Source organism: Egretta garzetta, unplaced genomic scaffold, assembly GCF_000687185.1.
Source record: "Egretta garzetta isolate BGI_Z169 unplaced genomic scaffold, ASM68718v1 scaffold71, whole genome shotgun sequence".
Taxonomy (NCBI): Eukaryota; Metazoa; Chordata; class Aves; order Pelecaniformes; family Ardeidae; genus Egretta; species Egretta garzetta.
This window is the reverse complement of record NW_009258618.1, coordinates 220,334-241,218: the sequence shown is the minus strand read 5'-3', so window position 1 is coordinate 241,218 and position 20,885 is coordinate 220,334. Positions and strand designations below refer to the sequence as shown.

Genomic DNA, 20,885 nt, shown 5'->3' with positions numbered 1-20,885 from the left:
GTGTTAAAGAAAGCTGCTGTCACGGTTGTTTAAAGGACTGCCTTAGCAGGAGAGCAGCCTGCAGAGAGAATACTTAGAGGGGCCGAAATCTGTTCTCCCGCTCTGTTGGAGCGGGCGAACAGCAAAGCGCTCAGCTGGTAACTACAGAAGCGATGGCCACCGCCGGCACGTTGGCTGTAGTTTTGTCTGGAACGCGGTGGCTGCACAGCTACGCGCTCCGAAGGATGGCATGCTTCGCTCCGTTACTGAGGAGGAGACGCTTCCGCACGGACCATCACCAGGTGCAGGCTGAGAGTGGGTCAGCGAAGGGAGCAAAAGAACGGAAATTGCGGCCAGGGAGGAATGGTTCAAAGAACTGGGGTTGTTGAGAGAAGAGAAGACAGAGGGGAGATATGATAATTTTCTTCAAATATGTAAAAGACTCATTAAAGAGGAATGTTCTCACTATCAGCGATAGGACGGACAGGAAGGGATGAGCACAACATGAAGCTGGAAAGATTCAGGTTGGAGATGAGGAAAAAGTGCTACTGGGAGGGCAGGCGAGCTCTCGATTTGATCACACACCTCCCCGGGCATTCTCCCTCCCTGGGGACTTTTAAGAGTAAGTTCACCAGGTCCTTCAGAAATGTCTCGGGTTAGTCCTGTGGTGAAGCAAGAGGATGCGTTGGCCGTATGGTTTCTGAAGGTCCCTCTGGCCCTCCTTCCTGCTCTGAATGTTTGCGGTAGCCTTAGTGTATCTACCAAAAACAGTCAAACTGGCACAAACCTGTTCCAGAGGATGTGTGCTCTCTGCCCTGGATTTCTCTTTCCTGTGAGTAAAAATGGTTCCTCACTAAATTAGTAAGAGAGTTGGTAAAGATGACCCAGAAGCTGGAATTTCTTGGAAAATAGAGGGAAAAAGCTAATTTGTCACGGGTTAAACACACACGTTTGAAACTTAAGAACGGCTCTTTGTAGCATCTACTGTTGACCGGTTTCCAGGGTGGGACTCTGGATTTATGGGACCAAAATCTTAACTGGCAGCAGGGTGCTGGAGCAGAGGAGGGATTGCTGTTACAGGTTATTGCAAGTGTGATCATAAACAAAGAACGAATGAAAACTTCCAGTTTTTTTTATCCCCACACTATTCCCATGGATGTCATGTGGGGCACCCTGGAAACCATTTACAAATAACACAAGAAACCTGAAGGGGTGACGCACCATTTCTTCCGAGGGGGGTTCCGTGAGCAGGCTCACGACCAGCATGGTGAGCGCGGAGATCGCAGCCAGGACCATGGAGAAGTAGAGGTAGTGCATGTACTTCACCACGCCTGGGCGGAGGTCGGTCTCGCCGCACCGGGGCTCTGGGTAGATGAAGTCCAGCACCAGCCGAACGACGCCCAGCACCAGCCCGATCACCAGGCCCCAGAACGCACCCTAGGAAAGGAAGGGTATTCTTTACTGGAGCAAGCAGCATGCATCCGCCCGGGATCCAGGGCTATCCCCGCATTCCCAGACTAGAAGCCGGCCAGGCTTTCTCCTTGCTGTTTTTTTTACTGGGCTTCTTTTCCTCCCGTTTCCTTTTTCCTCCCAGGGTATTTTCCGCCCTTTTCTGCTCTAGGTCTGCCGGTGCTGTTACACTAGCCTGGTACCTCTCCTCCGTGGGGTCAAGTGGGTCACTAATTTCAGTATGAGGAGAAGGATAACATCTTATGCCAGAATACTTTGAAGAGCGATACTTGTAGCCTAATGGTTGCCTTAATCGTGTGGGGCTGACAACTGCCCTCTGCTTAACCGAAACCCGCTTTGGGAAGACTTTACCCTTCACCCAGCACCAGCCTTTGTGGAGAAACTGGAGAGTTAGGACTCGTGACGCCATTTGGTCTGGCTCCTTGGCTCTTTGGGCTCACTGTGCCTTCCGTAGCCCCCCCCCGATGCAGGTAACAAGTCCATGTAATAAACAAGCTGATGGCTAATAAGCCTCTAGCAGGCTTCAAGATTTGTGAAGGATACCCTGCAACAGAACGATTGCTTGGGTTGTGCAGAGCTCTGGGTGCATTCGTTCTCCCAAAAACTACGAGAGGCGGCAGAGCTGCAGCCCGGGGGGGTGGTGATAACTGCCAGGCTGTCACGAGGACAGCAAGGCCACAGAGGTGCCTGTGCCGAGCACAGCAGAACCATTACCTTTTCATTTGCTCTTTTCCAGAAGCAACCCAGTATAAACACCATTGCCACGGGGGGCTGCAGGTAGGAGCTGATTGACTGGATGTAAATAAAGAGCTGCCCTCCCTGGCCAGCCTGTACCAACGGGATCCACAGGATGGAGACCACAGTGAGCAGCAGCACAAAGACCCTGTGCAAGAAAAAGATGCCATTACTGTTAGTTCAGACCTTTTTTTTCCAGTTGCTCAGCTTGCAAGACTCCGACTGCGATCTCTCGTACCCATAAGGCCTCTGCTCTCCTGTGCAATGTGAAGATGCTACCCAGCAGGCTGCAAGGCGTGCCGAGGCCTGTCTCTAACGCCCAGACTCTGATATAATATGCATGTCCTACTTCTCCCTACCTGCCAACGATCATGAGTTCCCACTCAGAGCAACGAGGACGGAAATGTTTCCAGAGGTCCATGGTGAAAATGGTGCTGGCGCTATTAAAGATGGAAGTCAGGGAGGACATGAGAGCTGCTATCATCACAGACATCATCAGGCCCCTGAGTCCTGGAAAGAGAAATACAGGTGCCTTGAGGAATGCCCAGTAACCCCGCTGCAGGACATCCTCAAATTCTTCTTTGAACTAGAACAGACTTTAAAAAATGGTTTTAGCCCCGATTTTAAAATGGCAGTGATAGGGAAGTATTAAACCTCATTTTTAAACATCTGCGCTTTCTCTCTTGCCCAAATTTGACTGACTTAGACCTCTGGATACTGGATCATCACCCCTCCCTCCTGTTGCATGCTGTCCCTTGCCACCGTCTCACCAAGCCCAACATAAACCCCACTGAAATTGTAGCTGCAGGGTGTTTTCCTCTCTGAACTTCTCCCGCGGGTGCCTTTCGGCTTGTGCATGCCCATCAGTGCCAGCACCATCACCAGGTTCCTTACCTACAGGCAGAAGCTCTATGACCAACTTAGGATAAGCAATATCGGAACAGCCAGATGGGTTGCCACAGATTTTTCGGCAAACTTCTGCATCTGCGCAAGCCACCAGATCTAAAAGAAGCAAGGGGGAGAGGCAGTATTCCATAGCCACAAAACCCCCCAGTATATCTAAACAAGTTAGTCCACTGAATGTTTTAAACTGCTTTCTAAGTGAAGTACTGGATGTTGGAAAGACAGGCAGGACTATCCCAACACAGCAAGGTAACGGCAGCACTGGCCTTCCCTGTTTTCCCTTCCGTGCAAAGGATACTACCCGGATAGGTAGCTGACCTGCTTCGAACATCTCATTCTTTGGGAATGTTGCTCCCATGAGGACTAAGGCTATCCACCTGCCTCTGGCACAGCTCCTTGCCCACAGACACATCCCCACGCTCCCACACAGTGAACGGTTTGCAACACTCAAGGTGGTACATTAGGATTTCTTCGCGTGCCTCAGATTTAACCAGCAGGAGGAGGGCCGTGTTGGGAGCAGGGGGGGCCCAAGTGCATGGGGAAAACGCAGGGCAGCTGCAGGTGGGAGCTCAGAGTAGAGCAGCACGGCTGCTGCAGGGACGGGTGGCAGCTCTAGCACACGGAGCAGCATGGTGTGCGTCTGGGGTCTGCTGGGGGATGATGTGCATTCTCCAGCTTACGACCAGAAGAAAATTTCTTCATATTTTGGGCACCCAATGCATTGCAACCTTTTCACTTACTTAGTAAAGGCTGTTGCAGCTCCATAGAGTAAGTAAAAGCAGTAGCGACAGAGGGAACAGATCTGTCCTTCAGCACTTACCTGGGAAGAGAATCCGGCTGATCATGCCCGGCATTACCATCATAAAGAGGGGCAAAATTTTCAAGTAGGAGGTCATCAAGGAGCCTCCTTTGGCGTGCGAGAGGTTTTTAGCAGCAAGGGACCTCTGAACGATGACCTAGAAATGAAGAAATGCGTTTGGTCTGCTGTCGGCAGAGAGGAGCTGGCTGTAGGTGATGTGAGAGCGATTGCATTCAGGTGTGTACTTTGTTGTCCTCTAAGCTATTGAAATCTTAGAAGGGTAAACACAGAGCCTGGCTGTAGCTTTATAATTCTTGCTTCAGATCCTGAGCACCTGACAGAAACATAGACCTGAAAGGTCACCAAATCTGAGCCTTGCTTCTGCCATATACTGTGTCCCATAATCTGCTCTTTAAACGAATTGTACTCAGGCTTAGAATTTTATTTTCTTCTTCTTTTGTTTTGCCAAAGCAAAGCAGAGTCTGACAGAAGCAAAATACTACAGGAGTAGCACTAAATGAGTTAAAAGAATACTGAAGGACCATCAGGAGGTTGCTTAGGGTTTCAGTCTTGCTGGCTCTGATGTTGGTGCTAGGAGGGATGGTAATCGAAGCCCTGGGAAGTTCACAGGTGGGTGACAAGAGGTGAAAGGCTTACTTTAGGAAAAAAAGAATCACCTGTGTAGACTGGGATTAACTCATACATCCATTCTCACCCCTTTTGAAGTTGAAATGATTCGCAAAACTTAGTTGTGCATATCAAGTTTTGCAGCTTTAGGATTGAAAACATCAGATTTTACTGAATTCCCATCAGAAATCGTAAACCAGTCCAGGCTCCGTTGCAGACCTTAGGTTTGTAATCAGATTCAACCAACCAATAACATGGGTTTGAAACCAAAGACAGACATAAGCGGCAACCCACCTGATCAGTACACCAGTACCACAGGGATGGGATGGTCATTCCCACCAAAACGCCTGGCCAGGGAAGGTCAGAGTTAACAGGGTCTCGGAAAATGTGAAAAGCATCTTCTCTTGGCAAGCCGCAGCTACTGTTTTCCTTGTGGTTGCTGGGAATGGCATCAAAGTATTTTGTCTGCAAACCTTCAAGACCGCCAACTTCAACAAAGCCTAAAATAGGTCATGAGAAGCAGTTATCACATCTTCCCGGGTTGGTGCCCTGATTTTCAGTCTCTCTAGCTTGCTATGGGTGATCCTCCCCAAGTATTCCATAAAATGGGAAGCTCTTGACTCGAGCATTAGGCTGGGGGATAGTGTAACGCTAAAACTGCTGGCTAGAGAAGGTGCTTGTGCACCTACAGTATTGCTTCAGAACGAATTTCTTTAGAGGTTTCTCAGGGAGTGCTCATGCGTTTTCACCACATAAAGAACTGCTGTAGGATTATCTGGATCAGCATATATTCTGACAGGAAAACGCATGGAAAGCAGTCCCCAGAACATCAACTGAGTGGTCAGATGTAATGATCCAGCTTGTTTGTAGGACTTGGTAAAGCTTCTATCATAGTTTTAGTAATAAAACCCCTGGGAAACACTCACTGAAGACCATGAGGGTCACGGCCCCGATCAGCATGATGAGAGTTTGCAGAGCGTCTGTGTATATCACAGCTGCCAGGCCACCTAAGAGAGCAGAGAAGCAGCAAACAGTGGGCAACGGGGTTTGTTCCGTCATGGCATCCCGGGCTTTGCAAAAGGTTTTGACAAGCAGTGTAAGCCAAGCCCCATGCCCAGCGGGACAGCTTTGTCATCATGTTGGGGGACAGTTCGGCCAGGTCCTGTGCATGGTAACTTTGGCTGAAATTTCTCATGTTTTGAATTGTAATGAGTCACCATTTTGTCACTAAAACACCAAAGTCCAGTATAAGTACTTCTACGGGAAACAGATGAAAAAGCTCCAAAACAAAGCCCAAGCTGAATAAGGAGAAGACAAAAAAAAGGGGGGGATCTTTATGAGCAACATCACTAGGGGTGAGCACTGGGAAAGGAGCAACCTTTATTTATTTGGAATTTGCTGCTTACTCCGTGCATGGCTTTTTTCCATTTGGCCACTCATAAGCCCCAAAAGGGCACCCAAGCCTGACAATGCTTTCCCCATTAGAGGGCTCATCGTTATTTAAATCACTCAGGCCTCCAAAAAGCCCAGAAGGAAAATGTATTGTGCAAATGCCTCCAGCATAGCTTCTCCTTAAAGCAGAACTGACGTGCAGCCATCTCTGGTACGGCCTTACTCGTACCTGGTAATTTTTTCTTAATGGGCAAGCTATCAAGTGCTTCCCCCCACCTCAATTATCCATACTCATGGCAAAACCAGTTGTTTGGAAACGCAGGACTCCAGTCATGAGCAGGAGGGTGCACGGTGCCTTGCGTGCGCATGATCAGCTCACTTAGCAGGATCCATGGTACCATCAGAAACAGCCACGTACCCGCGACAGTGTAGACGGCTGTGATTGCCAGCAAGCCGACCACAGCAATATAGAGGTCCCAGTGTAAGGCTTGCTGAATGAAGAGGGCCCCAGCGTACATATCGACCTAGAGAAAAAGATAATTAGCACAGTTGCAATGACATTACCGAGCCCCTCAAGGCTGGTAGTGCCAGGGAGCGCGAGCACTGAGCTGACTGAGCTGTCTCCTTTAGTGGGACCAGTCTGGTTTGTGATTGCTCATGACTCTGGCTCCCCACATGGCAGATCCCTCTGCAGCCCCAGCTCCTGCATCCTGTGCATACAACCAGGCTCGGTTCAGCATTTATAGACTGTTTGTTTTCACTGGTCATGGAGGGACAGGGAGGGTGATGATGGAGCTGTCCTGAGGGGGGGGGAGCACGCACAGCGCTCTGTGAAAAAGGCATTTGGGTGGGGTGAGCTTCTCTCTTCCCCAGAGCACCAGCGAGCTGGGTGGGGAAAGCTGTACTGGGGGGGACCGGAGCATCGGCAGTGCGAACCTCCTCGGGTGCCTCAGCCTGCCGCCAGCCCCAGCATGGGTTTGCCATAACACAAATTCCTCCCTGCCGACACAGTGACAGCGAGATAAGAAGGAAGAGTCTCCTTGGGGCTGGGACCCAGCCCTGAGTCCCTAGCTCTGCAGCTACTTGAAAATGCTGCGCTTCAGGAGAGCTTTAGGATAGGCAAACTGCAGACCGCAGAATGACAGATAGAGAAGCATACGGAATACGGGAATCATGTCATCAAGGATTTCCATCAAATGGTTAGTTTTTTTTAGAGGAGAACCTGAGCCTAGCTCCTTGGTGCCACCCAAACCCGGTGCCTGGCATCCATTTCGGAGGGTACATGGGCAGGCGGGTGTCAGACAGCACGTCCCACTTTGGCCCCATGCCTACAGGAAAAACACCGGCAGGAACTTGTCTGATTTCACAGATTCACGCACTGCTGCACGGTTAATAAACAGCTATTGAGGTGTTGCGCAAGGGTTGATTCAGTTATTTATTCAAAGCACTACATCAAACAGGTGCAATAAATCACTAAACTCTTTTTTTTCACCTAAACACGCACCAACTCCTACGATCTTATTCATCCTGCACATAATAGCGTTTGGTGTTGATAAATATGCAAAGAAACTGGGTAAGCTGCCAGACAGACAAAACCTAACAACAAACACATCCAGGCTCACAGCTCAACTGCTCAATGAACTGGCGTGCAGGACATTGGCACCTAGCTTTCCCTCCTACTGCAGCAAGCATTCCGACCCTTAATGGAAAAAAAAAAAGAAGTTATTCTTTTGTGTAGATTCTGGAAAAAATTAGTCTGGCATCATCCAGTATTTTGACAATACACCCTTTTCTGCTAATAGAGGGAAGGGCTAGGAGCTGTGTTTCTCAGCCTCGCTGATCACACGTTTCCAAAGTGAATTTAATTCAGCCTGTTTCCATGGTTTTTTTCTACTTACTGATATTTTGGTGAAGATGTAGATGAACAAGTAGAGAATCGCCAGGAACATCTGAATCCTTTTGCCTCCAAAACGTTTCCGCAAGTACTCGGGCATGGTGGTAACCTACGCGAGAGACATGGGAAGGTGGGATGCCGTCGCTCCTGTGAGTTGCAGAGGGCTCACCCACGGAGCCAGCGCGGGTGCTTTGTGCTGGGGGGAGGCCAGAATGGCCATGCCAGTTGCACTCTGCTGGTATTTGGTTCTCAGCTGCCTGCTTAGGCCAGCGCAACAGCTTAGCAAGTGCTGACTTTGCTGTAACATCTGACATAAGGCTCACTATAAACTGTGATACGGGAGCCACAGTCCATCTCCTCGGGAGATGGAGCAACTCTACTGCATTGCCAGGGGTAGCGGAGCAGTCTGAACCCCGTACCGAACCCCTGAACTCCCAGGCAGCGGCTCCCATCCTCTTTAGCCCAGGCCAGCGGAGCAGACAGGTGCACCATGGCTCATGGCCTGCCTTCCAGAAGCAGCACAGGTACAGAAGGAGATGGTTAAGCCCGTGAGCCAAACAGGTGCTTTAAATACCATCAAATCATTGATGGATGCAACATCCCATCTACTTACTCCTGCTGCTATGTAAATTGGAAGGAACAGCCAGGCCAGCACCAAAACACAAAACATCCCCTGCAAAGCAAACAGAAAGGAAGGTCAGCGATGCTGGTCACGGCTGTGATCAGGTGGATCAATGGGGACATGGGGACTGGGTTATCCCTCAGAGGCCTCAAACCCCCAGCAGCTGGTGGTGACTTCTAGCTCATGCAGCAAGAGTCTTAAGACTTTTGAGCTGCCAGACCTATACCCCGGCATGGCAACTCGCTGGTGGTGGGATGGCCCTGCACAGGACAGAGATGGCTGCAGAGCTGCTGTGCCACACTCACGTTCCACTCGTAGGCTGTTGCAGCAATTCCCGAGGCGGCTCCTGAGCCAGCCAGGCCGATGAAGTGGCCACTTCCAACATTGCTGGCAAAGAGGGATGCGCCCACCTGGAAAAAGACAGGAGATTGGATCTGGCCTTGGCACAAGGCGTTGTTCTCAGCCTGGTGATGGACAGAAGTGTAAACAGAGTAGTTCAGTGCTCTGGTGCACACGCACCCACCCCCCCCCCAGTGGATTGCCACTGTGGAGGTTACACAGTGATGCTGTTCCCCCACTCATGACTATGGAGGACATGAAACCCTTGTCGCCCTCTGCCACTGCCTTCTTTTGCCTACATGTTCATAGAATCACAGAATCCCAGGTTGGAAGGGACCTCAAGGATCATCTGGCCCAACCTTTCTGGGCAAGAGCACAGTCTAGATAAGATGGCCCAGCACCCTGTCCAGCTGAGGCTTCGAAGTGTCCAATGTGGCAGAGTCAACCCCTCCCCTGGGGAGATTATTCAAATGGGTGACTGTTCTCATGGGGAAAAATTTTCTTCTTGTGTCGAATTGGAATTTCCCCAAGAGCAACTTGTGTCCATTCCCCCTTGTCCTCTCCATGTGACTCATGTTCAATGGCTCTGGCACCTCCCTCCAGCTTCTTTCATCATCGGCTGCCTAACGTTCATCTGTGGGCATGTTTAGGACCACCCTGCTTCCAAACCAGTGTCTAGTTTCTCATGGAGAAGCAGGGCAGAAAGTGGAGGTAACAAGCAGAAATGTCAGGTCATCAGGTTCCTGTATTAGTATGTACTGACTCACCGGAGCAGCCCAGATGAAATACCCCACCTAGCAGACTGGCTCAACAGAAACCTGTGTCTACGATGGGGACCACCCAGTTAATCCTGCAAATCTCCAGATCAAAGTATGCAGAACCAGAGAGGCTTTGCACACCAGCGGGCTGGCTCTTGAGGGGGCGCAGGGCTGTGGCAAGTGCCCTGCAGCAGCTCCGTTTCCCCAGTCTTGAATATGGGAAAAAAAAAGGCCAGTATTGTAACTGGGTCTTTGCAAAACATGGAAGGCTTTTTTTTTTCTTTTCCTGTTTGGAGAAAGACGTTCTGCTTGGACAAAAGTGCTTTTCAGTCCTGCCGTAGCCTAGGGGCACAAGCAGGGTAATGCTGAAGATACTTACAGGCCACCAAACCATCTGTCCTCCAGCTAGAAAGTAGCCTTTTACAGTGCTGCGCTGTGTCTTCCACATGGACTGGGAAAGCAGAAAAGCAGAACACAGATTTCAGCAATCATTCCAGTTGCTGCTCAGAGCATCGCCAAGTGATTTCCCTGGCAGGAGACTCTGTACTGTCATCGGACGAGAGTGAAGGGTTTCTCGAAGGACCTGCAGTTGCTGCTGGGAAACCCTGGGGGACAAGAGAGCAGCAGACGAGGGAGGGGACTGGCCAATGCTGTAAGCTGCGCGCAGTTTTCTATCATCTCAGCATCCCAATTAAATGTTTTCTGTGATAAGCAAACTAAATCACTCCAGATCCGCGAGGAAGACAAGCAATTTTGGACAAGAACCGTAGTCCAGACATCCCTAGTTATTGGGTGCAGCCAGAAGAAATGCTAGGCATTGCCCATATTACTCATTGACCCCTGTTCTTCAGAGGTTTCAGATATTTTCATGCAGTTAAGCACCACATTTGAAGGGAGCAACTATTCATCACTGCTGTATGGCAGCCAGGTTGTGCTTTTGCTTACAAAAGCCATGCCAAAAGGATGTCCTTCTGCCTCAATTATATATGAACAGCATTTTTAATTTGCGGAATCTGCTGTCGAGACCACTGCAGACAAGCACAGGTGATTTATAGGACAGCAGTTCCTTCCTGGATGAACAAAACATTATTATTAGCAACACTTTGTACTTAGACGACCTCTTCCTTACAAGGGTTCTCAGAACCTTGGCAAACACTAGAGCTGAACAGCTCTCCTCTGGAGCAGTAAGGACACTTCCCGAGGCTGACGTGAGGAAAAAGACCTGTAAACTCTACCTTTCCGCTTGTTCATTTGAATCCTGTGAAGTGCTGCCTGGTTCAAGCCAAAGCAAAATCATTTGAGGCCAAACCAGCCATATTTTTCTGTATAACAGGACACATAAGAAAGCTTTTAACAGTATCTGCTTACCCACAGCCCGACTGCAAGGACAAATACGAAGTACAGGACAAGAACAGCAATGTCTATAGAGTCCAACGTCTTCTGGGGAAACACGTCCCACGGGGGGGTCACAGAGGATGGAGAGCTGCTGGTGGTCTCCATGATTTCTTATGCAGGCTGAGCGCTTCTTTGTCTTGATGCATATATCTGTGAAAAAATGGGTTACACGGTTAGGAGGGAATGTGGCAGCACCGTGAAGGTATTGACCGTTTCTTGAATAATTCAAGGGTTATTGGCCCTGTGGCTCTGGCTGTGGCGCTGCTCATGCCAGGGCTTCAGAGAAGGCTCTTGGCATTTGCCTTCATTCGTGACTCCCTGTCTGTGATGCAAAGATGCTTCTGGTTTGCTTGGATTTCCTTTGCAGTGGGTAACTGGAGAAATGGGCGCATTGGAGAGGAGGTGTAAACAGCTGAAATAGGCGGAGGAAAGGACCAGGACGTGGCACAACTGGTGACGACAGCCCATGGCTCCCAGTGCAACAGCACTGCAGGACTGGCCTCGGTGAGAAACTGCTGCCAGAAATGTGCCCATGACAAGCTGCCGGGATGTGAAAACATGAGAACTGTTCCAGTGGCGGTGGCATTTTCCTCCTTGGCCACAGCGAGAGCTTGAGCCTGGGTGCAGGGAGTGCTCAGGGCTCCTCCAGAGTGTGGCTGACTTCCCTTACCAGGAGCAGAGGCTGGCAGCACATCGCCGAGTAGAGGGATGGACGTACCCCTGCCACACCGGCGCGGACGGGGCAGCAGGGGTGAGCAGCAAGTACCGCCGGTAGACGGAGCAGCCGTCTGGGACCAGCACCAGGTGGTGGAAGTGCTGGTGCTGGAGCTGGGGCTTCCCCCTGCATACCAACCCACAGGGGCATTTCCCACAGGTGAGATACTCATGTGCTTCCCACAGAAGTAAAAACTCGTTTTCTTGTCCAGCAATGCCTGATGAGGAGTCGTGGCGGCACTGAGGGACCCCTGCAAGGGCTCCCTGGAGCCCTCTGGAGCGCCCCGTGGTGCCAGGCGGGGAGGACAGGATAAAGTCCACGCAGGGAGATTGGTTGGGTATTTGAATTAACGCAGTTCCTCCTTGTTTCCTCCTCCTCCCCTCGTGGCCCCACTCTGAGAGCCAGAGAGGAGGCGAGCGGCAGCCCTGGTGCAGCCCAGGCCAGGGCAAGGCCCAGCTCGGAGGGGCCCTGGCCCAGCGGTGGCTGTTGTCGGTCACCCAGGGATTCCCGGGCCTGGCACCTCACCGCCATGCTCCAGCCCCGCGGCAGGTTTGGGATTATTTCTCTCACCCTGCTGAGCTGAGGGGATGGTTCCTCTGCAGAGGGGCAGAGCCGGCTGGTCCTCGTCCTCCTCCTGCCTGTGCGGCTGGCCAAGTCCTTCTTGCACTTGCAAGGCGACACTTATAAGCTCCCCCCTGCCAAAAAGCTGAAGAAGGTGGGGCGAAGGGTGGCCTGCACCAGCCCTGGGCTCCCGGCCTCAATGGTCGGGCAACAAGCGGTCGAACAAGTTCTTCCTCTGAATGCCCGGCGTGCAGCAAAGCACAGACCAAAACAGCCGCCCTGTCCCTTGGCCGCCTGTTTCACAACCTCCTCCGGCTTCACCTCTCTGCCAATGTGTGTGTCGAACCGCAGCTGGAACCTTCCCTTAACCCACCCGCAGCCTGAAGAGTTGCCTGAAGTGCAACTGGCTGCTCTCGTGCACCGGTGGCACCGCCAGGCACCTAACGCCCAGGGGTGTGAAAGAGCAGAGGGGGAATGGAGCTGCAAGTGCAGTGGTGGCAGAGATGCAGCAATGGCAGAGATACAGTGGTGGCAGACATGCAGCAGTGGCAGAGATGCAGCAGTGGCAGAGATGCAGCAGCGGCAGAGATGCAGCAGTTTCTCCTGCTGGGCAGCATTCGGGAGGACAAGCCCTGCCCCATGTCCCCACTACCCCCAGTCCTGCAGCGCGGGCTCTGCCTGGAGCAGGGCTGCTGGCCCCATGCAGTTACGAAAAGGTTGGGCAATAAATAAGAAGTTCTCCGGTGGCAGATACCATCCCATCACCTGCTTTCCACAGCTGGGGGGCTGTATCCTGAGACATCAGCAGCCTCCAGCACAAGAGCCAAACACAGTACAGAGCCATGTTCTGGTTGAGTGGCAGCAGTGGCAGTGCCAGGCTGGGGACCAGGGACTCGCAGCACCTTGGCAGAGCCTTTTCTGTGCCTTACAAAGCCCCCATATCCCGCTGAATTCCTTGGGAGCTTCAGCCTTGCAAGAATGCAGGGCACTGATGATCAGATCGGTGCTATCTTACCTCTTTAAGAGGCAATGTGTCTTGGCTGTTGCTGAGTTTTTACTTAACCTCAGAGGCATGCTTAACCTCTGACTAGGCAAAGACAAACAGAGTTTGGTATGCCAGCCTTGGGAAGTTGCTAACCCCGCTCTAACACCCCTACTTTCTCTTTTGCAGTTCTGATGTTGCTGTTTCTTTTCACCCCGAGACGCTTCCCGTATCGGCACCCACTGGCAGCTGGTTAGCACCGATGGGACAGCCAGCTCTATAAGCTACCCCCGCTCAGTCTCACGCGGGATCCGGCCACACAGGCAGGAGAGCGTTGTGCCTTCCCCTCCCAAATGCATGTCATCTGTCCTGCCCATCAGTAAGGAAAGGAAACACGGGATACACTCTGGGGGAAATTCCTGGAGCTGAATACAGGTGCCGAATACGGTTAAAGCTCCTGTTGCGGCTCCCCAAGCCGTCTGGGAGGCTGGACATTAGGGAAAAAAAATAAAATCAGTTGTTTCAGATCCTAACTCTGCCACGGCCCAGTGGAAATTTTGCCCATTTTGTGAATTCAGCTCACAGCCTGGTCTCCCTCAGTTCCTGGCACAGGCGGCAGCACTTCCCTCGCCAGAGATTGTGAGGAAGGAACATCAGTGGCATTGAAATGAAGCAGCTGAAGCCAGCCCTTTATCAATGGTCCCGGGAGAGATGCAGCCCACGTGGGTCTCGAGTAACCCATGGGGACTCTATCACTCTAAATGCCTCCTCAACGGGTTTTTTTAAAGCATTCCCAGGTCCATCCACCTTCTAAAGACACCTCCGCTTGCCGGGGCTGGAACGCAGCCCAGCAGCAGCCCCAAACCCACACAGCAACCAGAGCTCCCCGACTCAAGGTAGAAGCTGAAAGGGAACTTACTGCGCTCAGCTGGGTCTCATTCTGTTCCCTGCGCCGGGCACCACCAAGCCTCTGCCAACTGACAGGCAGCTTAAATATTGCCAGAGAATCGGGATTTGCCAGCGGAGCTGTTAACGGTGTCACAAGGAACGAGAAGGAATATTTAGAGTCAAAGTTAAACTAATTGCCTGAAGTTACTCTTTCAGTCTCTGGTGGCTCTGGTGAGAAGTGTATTATTTTCACTATCAGGGCTCATGGGTCAAACTCCACAGAGTGCCATTCTCTTAAGCAATCTGCGCAGCTCGAGAAGAGACAAGTAATAATAAAAAAAAATCCGTGCCGATGTCCTCTCAAGCCAACAGCCCGCGACACAGGGGGGAGCTGACAGCTAGTGCCGTCTCTAAGTTTATGCCTAAGGCGAACGAACAGCGGAGTTCATCCATGAGGTGGGGTTCTCATTTCTGTAGGTTAACCCCAGAATCGGGTCCCCTTCTGGGACCAGGCTGGAGGTTTTGGCTTCAGCATCATCTGTCTGAAAAACCTGATAAACCTGGCCAAACAACATGCAGAGAATGATGCTGAAGGGGGACCTTCCAGCAGAGGGAGGGACACGGCAGGAGGCAGCCTGTAGGTTTCTGACACCAGGGCAGTACATCTGAGAAGCCCTGTGTCTCCTGCTGGGAGGGCAGATTGAGCGCGGGGCACTGTCTTTACACAAGCCTAATCCATGTCCCGACAGTGGAGTTACCAGGAAAAATTTCTGCCCCAAGAGGGTTGTCAGGCACTGGAAGGGGCTGCCCAGGGCAGGGGTCAAGTCCCCATCCCTAGAGGGATTTAAAAGCCGGGCAGCCGAGGTGCTTAGGGCCAGGGTTTAGTGGTGGGATGGCAGGGTTAGGGGAATGGTTGGGCTTGATGATCTTAAAGGGCTTTTCCAACCCAAATGATTCTGTGATTCTATGAATTTTACTGTGTGGGATACCCTAAGGGCATGGTTTACTGGCGAGTCCTCAGCTCTTCTGTGACGCCCCAGGGTGGAAATCTCAGCCCAAGCAGGGCAGCCCCCGGGAACGCTGGTCCCACGTCCCTGGCCGGGCGCAAGCAGCATCCCTCAGCGCAGATACTGCTTTTGGCTCTCTCTCTCACTACTTGTTTAATGTCGCAATGAATTTCACTGATTTTACCAAAGGTTTTGTGGAACTTACCCTTTCCCTGACAATCTCAGCTGCTAGAATCAGAAATTCAGCTCTCACCTTCACCTTTGAGTTTTCTACATTGACAATGGAGGCGAGTTAAAAAGAAAAAGGCACCCAAAGTCTAAGAAATCAGAAAGCAAAGTAGGAAAAAATTCATATCTGTATTTTATCTCATTGTTTCACACTCGATTTATAATTCTTATGGGCATAACTAAAGGTCTTTGAATCTTGTGATTGGAGATGCTTTACTTCGGTCCAATGGAATTTGGAAATCCCAGATTTTCCTAAATTGTGTTTAGAACGATGCAGATCCTCAAGGGCTTCAGATTCAACATCCTGGGGCCTTGTGTTACCTCCCAGTCTATGCCACTTTTTTCTGACTGCCAGCCCTTCCAGGCTGAAGCTGAGGCTTCTGTTTGTCTCTTTGGCATCTTTCATGGCACCTGGAAAATAATCACGGATCGTGGCCCTCAAGATACTTAGAGGGAGGGCTCATATGTGGTTCCAGTTTGGCTTGGAGATGCCAGCCTGGTAGTATTGTACCCCAGCCAGTCTAACCAACGGGAGCTGCGATCTTGTCCTCACCATGACTTTACTAAAGCTGCTCATTTTCTTTTTTTCCAGAGTTTGGAATGTAACCTGGGATTTTCATGGTCACTGTTTCCCTGCCTCCGTTGGAGGATGGAAGTGGCACCCCATGGAGCCGGAGCCATGCCGTGGCCGCATTCCCCACGCTGACCCCGGGCTGCTGCCTGAGTTATTATTTCCTTTGCAAGGACAGGCTTTCCTGTGAAGACAATCCCATGACCAAGGCTAACACAGGCATTCTGTTAAGACTGGGCTGTACAAGGCTAAAAGGAGAGCGCCCGTTCTGGGGAAAAATTACCTAAAGTAATGAAACGGCAAAACAAGCGTGTGCGGCGAACGATGCCGACCATCACGTGTACCATGCTGCAAAGGAGGCTCTGGGACATCATTTCCATGGCAGTTTATGGACGGCAGCCCGGGCTGTGCCAGACTGTGTGATGGGAGGTTTGACAGCCATGCTGGGCAGCTCAAGATCCCCGGGGCTGCAAAAGAGCCAGGTTTGATCGGCCAGGAGGGCTAAATAAATATCAAGAGGGGTTCAGGCACTTTAAATACAGGTGCCCAGAGAGGGACTTCTACCCATAACAATTTTATTAACTCTGTTTTACAGTTGCCGGTGCCGTGGCCTCCAGGGAGGACCTGGTGATTGAGCAGGCTGCTGTAAACAAGCTAAACTACAACCAGGAAATCTGATACGAAACCGGTCCCTATCTATCTGCTGTTAGTGTAAAGGGAGATAAACTGCTCCGGGGACGTAAACCCAACCTCAGCCAAGAATTCCTTTTCAGAGGGAAGCAATTCACTGGCTCATAGTCTCGGTAAATGTTTTTTTCTGAAGGCTGCAGAAAAAAATCTATGCTATTTTAAGAATTTGTTGCTCGTATTCATCACACTGTCCTGAATGCTGGCACGCAAGCAGCTCTCTTCACAATTATGCAGTTATTTTCCTCACACCAGCCCAAATCCGGCAAGGTCAGATCCTGCATCTCTCTCCTGGAGGTGTAAGGGGCCAATATGAAGACGTGCGGTCACAGAAGTGCCAGGCGCAGAATTCCTCACACCGGTGGCTGTCGTGCAGAGCAATTTGTGACAGAACACGGAGGCACATGCAGTCAGGAGGCGGAAGGCAGTAGCTTTATTTTAGGAATAGCACATAGGCATTGGGTAGAGACTGAACTGTGAATACACATAGTCCCATTATCAAATAATATCACCGTATGCCAGAAGTTCTGTTTCTTTGAAAATATTCACATAAAAATACCAAAGGGGTTGGAGTTCTAACTATTTTGGAAAGTTACAACATGTAGCAAAATCTATGTACAGCATGTTCACATTTGTAATGACAGTTTCAAAAGAACCTCCAGCAGTTTAAATATTGAATGTGACTTTAGAAAAAAAAAAAAAAAATCAACTGAACACAGTGTGCGACATCCAAAATGGAAAGAGGAAGAGTGAGCATTGCCCTGTCACCGCCGTCGGGACAGGGGAGAGGCAGAGACAGACAAGGCTGGACCTCTGGGAACGCAACGCTAGGAGCTACCTGGCACTTAAAGCTTTATAAACTGAGAACACGTGTGAAAATATCCTTTGCTTTCTACAGCGAGGTTTAAAAAAATACTGAACACCAAAGATTTGATGGTCATAAGGTCTCCCATAAATAATGCACCCATTGGTGATGCTGCGGTAAGAGCTCTTGCTCTGGCGGTGGACGGGAGGAAGGTTACCTACGCGACGGCTTGCTGAGCGCTTCCACGGGGCCGGAGGTTGGAGCCTGTCGGGTTTGAAAGGCAACAGGTGCATTTTGCACAGAGTAATGCCCTCACAACATCAGCGCCTTGTAGGTTTGCTGCCATAAAGCTCTCGGGGCACCGTGTCACCCAGAGGCGCACGCGCTGACTGCAGGATGCTGCTGGCCCTTTCCTCCCAGGGGACATCTCAGAGGGAATTAAGTCACCTAAATAACACTCAGCTGTTGTCAGAAGGTGGACATGCACGCTTCTGGAGTTCCCAGGGCATATTCGGCATGAACGACTGGTCACACAGTAAAGAACTCTCAGGACTCCAGCCCTCGGGACTGAATAAAGGAGGGCAGGGGATGTATGAGGGCAGGGGATGTATGAAGGCAGGGGATGTATTTCTCGCTGCCTCTGCCCTGCCTCGGGAGCGGTACTTGGGGCTGCAGAGGACTTCCACTCATTTTTAAGCTACCGAGGGTTCTGTATTTTCCAAGGAGGCACCAAAATGCTAAGGGATATATGTGTCCTGGCAAGTATGAATGAAGTCTGGTGCTGCTGTTAAGCTCTTGGAAAGATTTCAAGACCTGTCAGTCTCTGCCACACCTTAAAGCAAAGGACCCTGGGCTTTCCTCCCTCTCCAGCGCAGCTGGGTAGAACCAGACCAGATCCGTATTTGGGACCACACAGACGTGCCAGAAGGGTTCTGCAAGGTCATACTGGTTTCCATTGCCACTGGCCAGCAATGGCAGGGGATTAAAGCCCCTGGGCCACCTCCAGCAGTCTCCGCTCTGCTGTTATGGTCTGTTCAGGTGGAGCTCCAGCCCCACGGTGCAGCTCAAGGGCAGAAGGGCTTGGGGAGGGATGTGAGAGGAGCTCAGAAGCATTGCTCCCCAGGGTCTTGGGGCAGCAGGCACTGGTAGCAGCCCACATCCCCCCCACGCTCCCTTCCTCACCTGCTCTGGTCCCCCTGTGACTGGGCTCCAACCCCGGCCCGAGGCTGGTGGGGGCGAGCAGTGCCTGCCTGCATCCTGCGAGGGCTGACTCCATGCACAGCCATGCTCGGGCGCTGGCGTGGGCACATGAGGAAGGTCCCCAGTGACTGCCGGTGCCAGTTATGCATGTTCTGGAAACACAGGAGAGTGGGGCTTTACCCAGATGAGTCTGAAATCCTTGACTCTAATACGCTGGAGATGAAGGGTGCTAAGAAAGCTGTTCTCAGGCCCAGCGCGGTGTTGAGCAGCTTGTCCCTGTGCCTCACCCTCGCATCCATCCACTATCACCTATGGTGCCTTTTCAGTGTCCAGACTGCCCCGACCCCTCGGTCCATGGTTCTGCTTGGTGGTAGCAGGTGACAGCGGCGTATTTACAACCAAACTCAATGGGAGCAAATTGCACTTTGTTGGCAATAAATTGTTGCGCCTCACATCGCTGCAAGCCCGTCACCAGGCAAGGGGGGAGGTCATCCTGGGGCTGCGCTGGCTCTCGCCGACCTGCACATCGCTGAGTGCCCGCTGCAGGGAGAGACCAAAGAGCAGGAGCTAAGGATCAGGCAAGGGCAGCTGCTGTGGACATTTCAACAGTCCTGGCCACTACGGACTTAATTCTCCTGCGGCTTCCTGCTGGACAAGCACAGACAGTCAGAGCATCTGCTTTGTGGTGCTCCAACCCAGCCTTCATTAACCAAGAATGTCAGACCATGGTGACATCAGCTTTACGCTCCATGGGGCTGAGGCTTGGTCCATCAACCCTCACCTCAGCCTCCTGTACCGGCCAGCCGACTTTGTACGTTAGAAAAATTGCGCTTTGCAGACACTGGGGTACACGTGCTCACAAAAAGCTCGTCTCGTTCCCACAGCTCACAGGCAAGTAAAATGCTTCACTGACATTTAACAGGAAACCCCTTGCTGGCTGGCTTTGAGAAGTGCAACTTACCTCAAACTTACTCATGAATTCTGCAAAAATGCCAAAGAAAGATTCAGAAGTTGTCATTTTTGAGTCTTCCCCGAAGAAGGACAACACCTTGCTGAATTCTTCCATGGCCTTGTGCTGCAGGTCGTCCAGGGATCGCATGGCAGGCTGGGCGCTCTCCAGGAAGGACTGAGAGCAATGGCTTAAGGAAAAACAGCAGCGCAGTGGGTCTGGTACAGGACAGAATCACTTCTGCTTATCAGATGGCTGGGTTTCATCTCCGGTCTAAGGAAGGACCTGCTGCAAATGCAGGCTGTAGCCATGTGCGAAGGGAGCCTGCTGGCAGGCTCGGCTGTCCCTAACTGCATCTCCCTTGAGGGAGGGGATTCTGCCCCTCTACTCTGTTCTGCTGAGACCTCACCTGGAGCCCTGCGTCCAGCTCTGAAGCCCTCAGCACAAGAAGGACATGGACCTGTTGGAGCAGGGCCAGAGGAGGCCACGGGAATGATCCGAGGGCTGGAGCCCCTCTGCTACGGGGCTGGGCTGGGAGAGTTGGGGTTGTTCAGCCTGGAGAAGAGGAGGCTGCGGGCAGAGCTGATTGCGGCTCTTCAGGGCTTAAAGGGGGCCCAGAGGAAAGATGGGGACAATCTTTTTAGCAGGGCCGGCTGTGACAGGACAAGGGGTGATGGTTTTAAACTGAAGCAGGGTAGGTTTAGCCTGGATATAAGGAAGAAATCCTTTACAATGAGGGTGGTGAAACACTGGCACGGGTTGCCCAGATTAGTGGTGGAGGCCCCATCCCTGGGAACATTCTAATCCAGTTTGGATGGGGCCATGAGCAGCCTGGTCTGGTTGGGGATGTTCCTGCTCCCTGCAGGGGGTTGGGCTAGATGACCTCTAGGGGTCCCTTCCAATCAAAAACATTCTATGATTCTATGATTTTAAGAAAGATGGCTCAGCAAGCCCTCTGGCCTTGTGGAGGGTGAAGATTTCCACCATGCTCTCACCAAGTGCTGAGATGATCCTTTCTTCCCAGCCGGACACAGCCCTGCTGCTTACCAAGGAGGCAAAAACTGAATGGCTTTGCCCAAGGGCGATAAAGTCACACTGGTGTTTTGCCCCTTTTACAGAAGGATACAGTCATCACAATGGCAAATCTGTCCTCTGCAGTAGCTGGCATGTTATGACAGGCCATCTGAATGTCACTGACAGTGGTGTGCAGGTCCTTTAGGTCAGCTGTGAGTGTTCGCTGATTCACTACATGAGAAGAGAGGAGACAAGTGTTAGGTCTGGCTTGCAAAGCAAGGGCAACAAGTGTGGGCCATCAGTCAGGGTGGTTCAGGCTGTCTGTCTACATGGCTTTGCACAACCTGTCTGCCTTGTCCGGGGTG

General features: G+C 51.4%; 2 protein-coding genes across 2 annotated transcripts in view; both read right to left on the bottom strand.

Annotated features, from left to right (window-relative positions):
• The window catches only part of SLC5A11 (solute carrier family 5 member 11), a 12,741-nt gene extending 1,723 nt beyond the window's left edge, over positions 1-11,018 (bottom strand). The window contains exons 1-13 of the mRNA XM_035903545.1: positions 10,887-11,018; positions 9,898-9,969; positions 8,727-8,831; positions 8,413-8,472; positions 7,804-7,908; positions 6,324-6,429; positions 5,440-5,520; positions 4,808-5,013; positions 3,908-4,043; positions 3,079-3,186; positions 2,544-2,694; positions 2,164-2,332; positions 1,201-1,416 (exon numbers count right to left, since the gene is read on the bottom strand). Of these exons, the coding sequence (XP_035759438.1) occupies positions 1,201-1,416; positions 2,164-2,332; positions 2,544-2,694; positions 3,079-3,186; positions 3,908-4,043; positions 4,808-5,013; positions 5,440-5,520; positions 6,324-6,429; positions 7,804-7,908; positions 8,413-8,472; positions 8,727-8,831; positions 9,898-9,969; positions 10,887-11,018 (1,647 nt within the window). The remainder of the gene's footprint in view (positions 1-1,200; positions 1,417-2,163; positions 2,333-2,543; positions 2,695-3,078; positions 3,187-3,907; positions 4,044-4,807; positions 5,014-5,439; positions 5,521-6,323; positions 6,430-7,803; positions 7,909-8,412; positions 8,473-8,726; positions 8,832-9,897; positions 9,970-10,886) is intronic.
• An 8,007-nt stretch (positions 11,019-19,025) lies between these two features.
• LOC104134537 (Grid2 interacting protein) overlaps positions 19,026-20,885 on the bottom strand; it is a 38,839-nt gene continuing 36,979 nt past the window's right edge. The window contains 3 exon segments of the mRNA XM_035903554.1: positions 19,026-19,097; positions 19,519-19,683; positions 20,633-20,751. Of these exon segments, the coding sequence (XP_035759447.1) occupies positions 19,026-19,097; positions 19,519-19,683; positions 20,633-20,751 (356 nt within the window).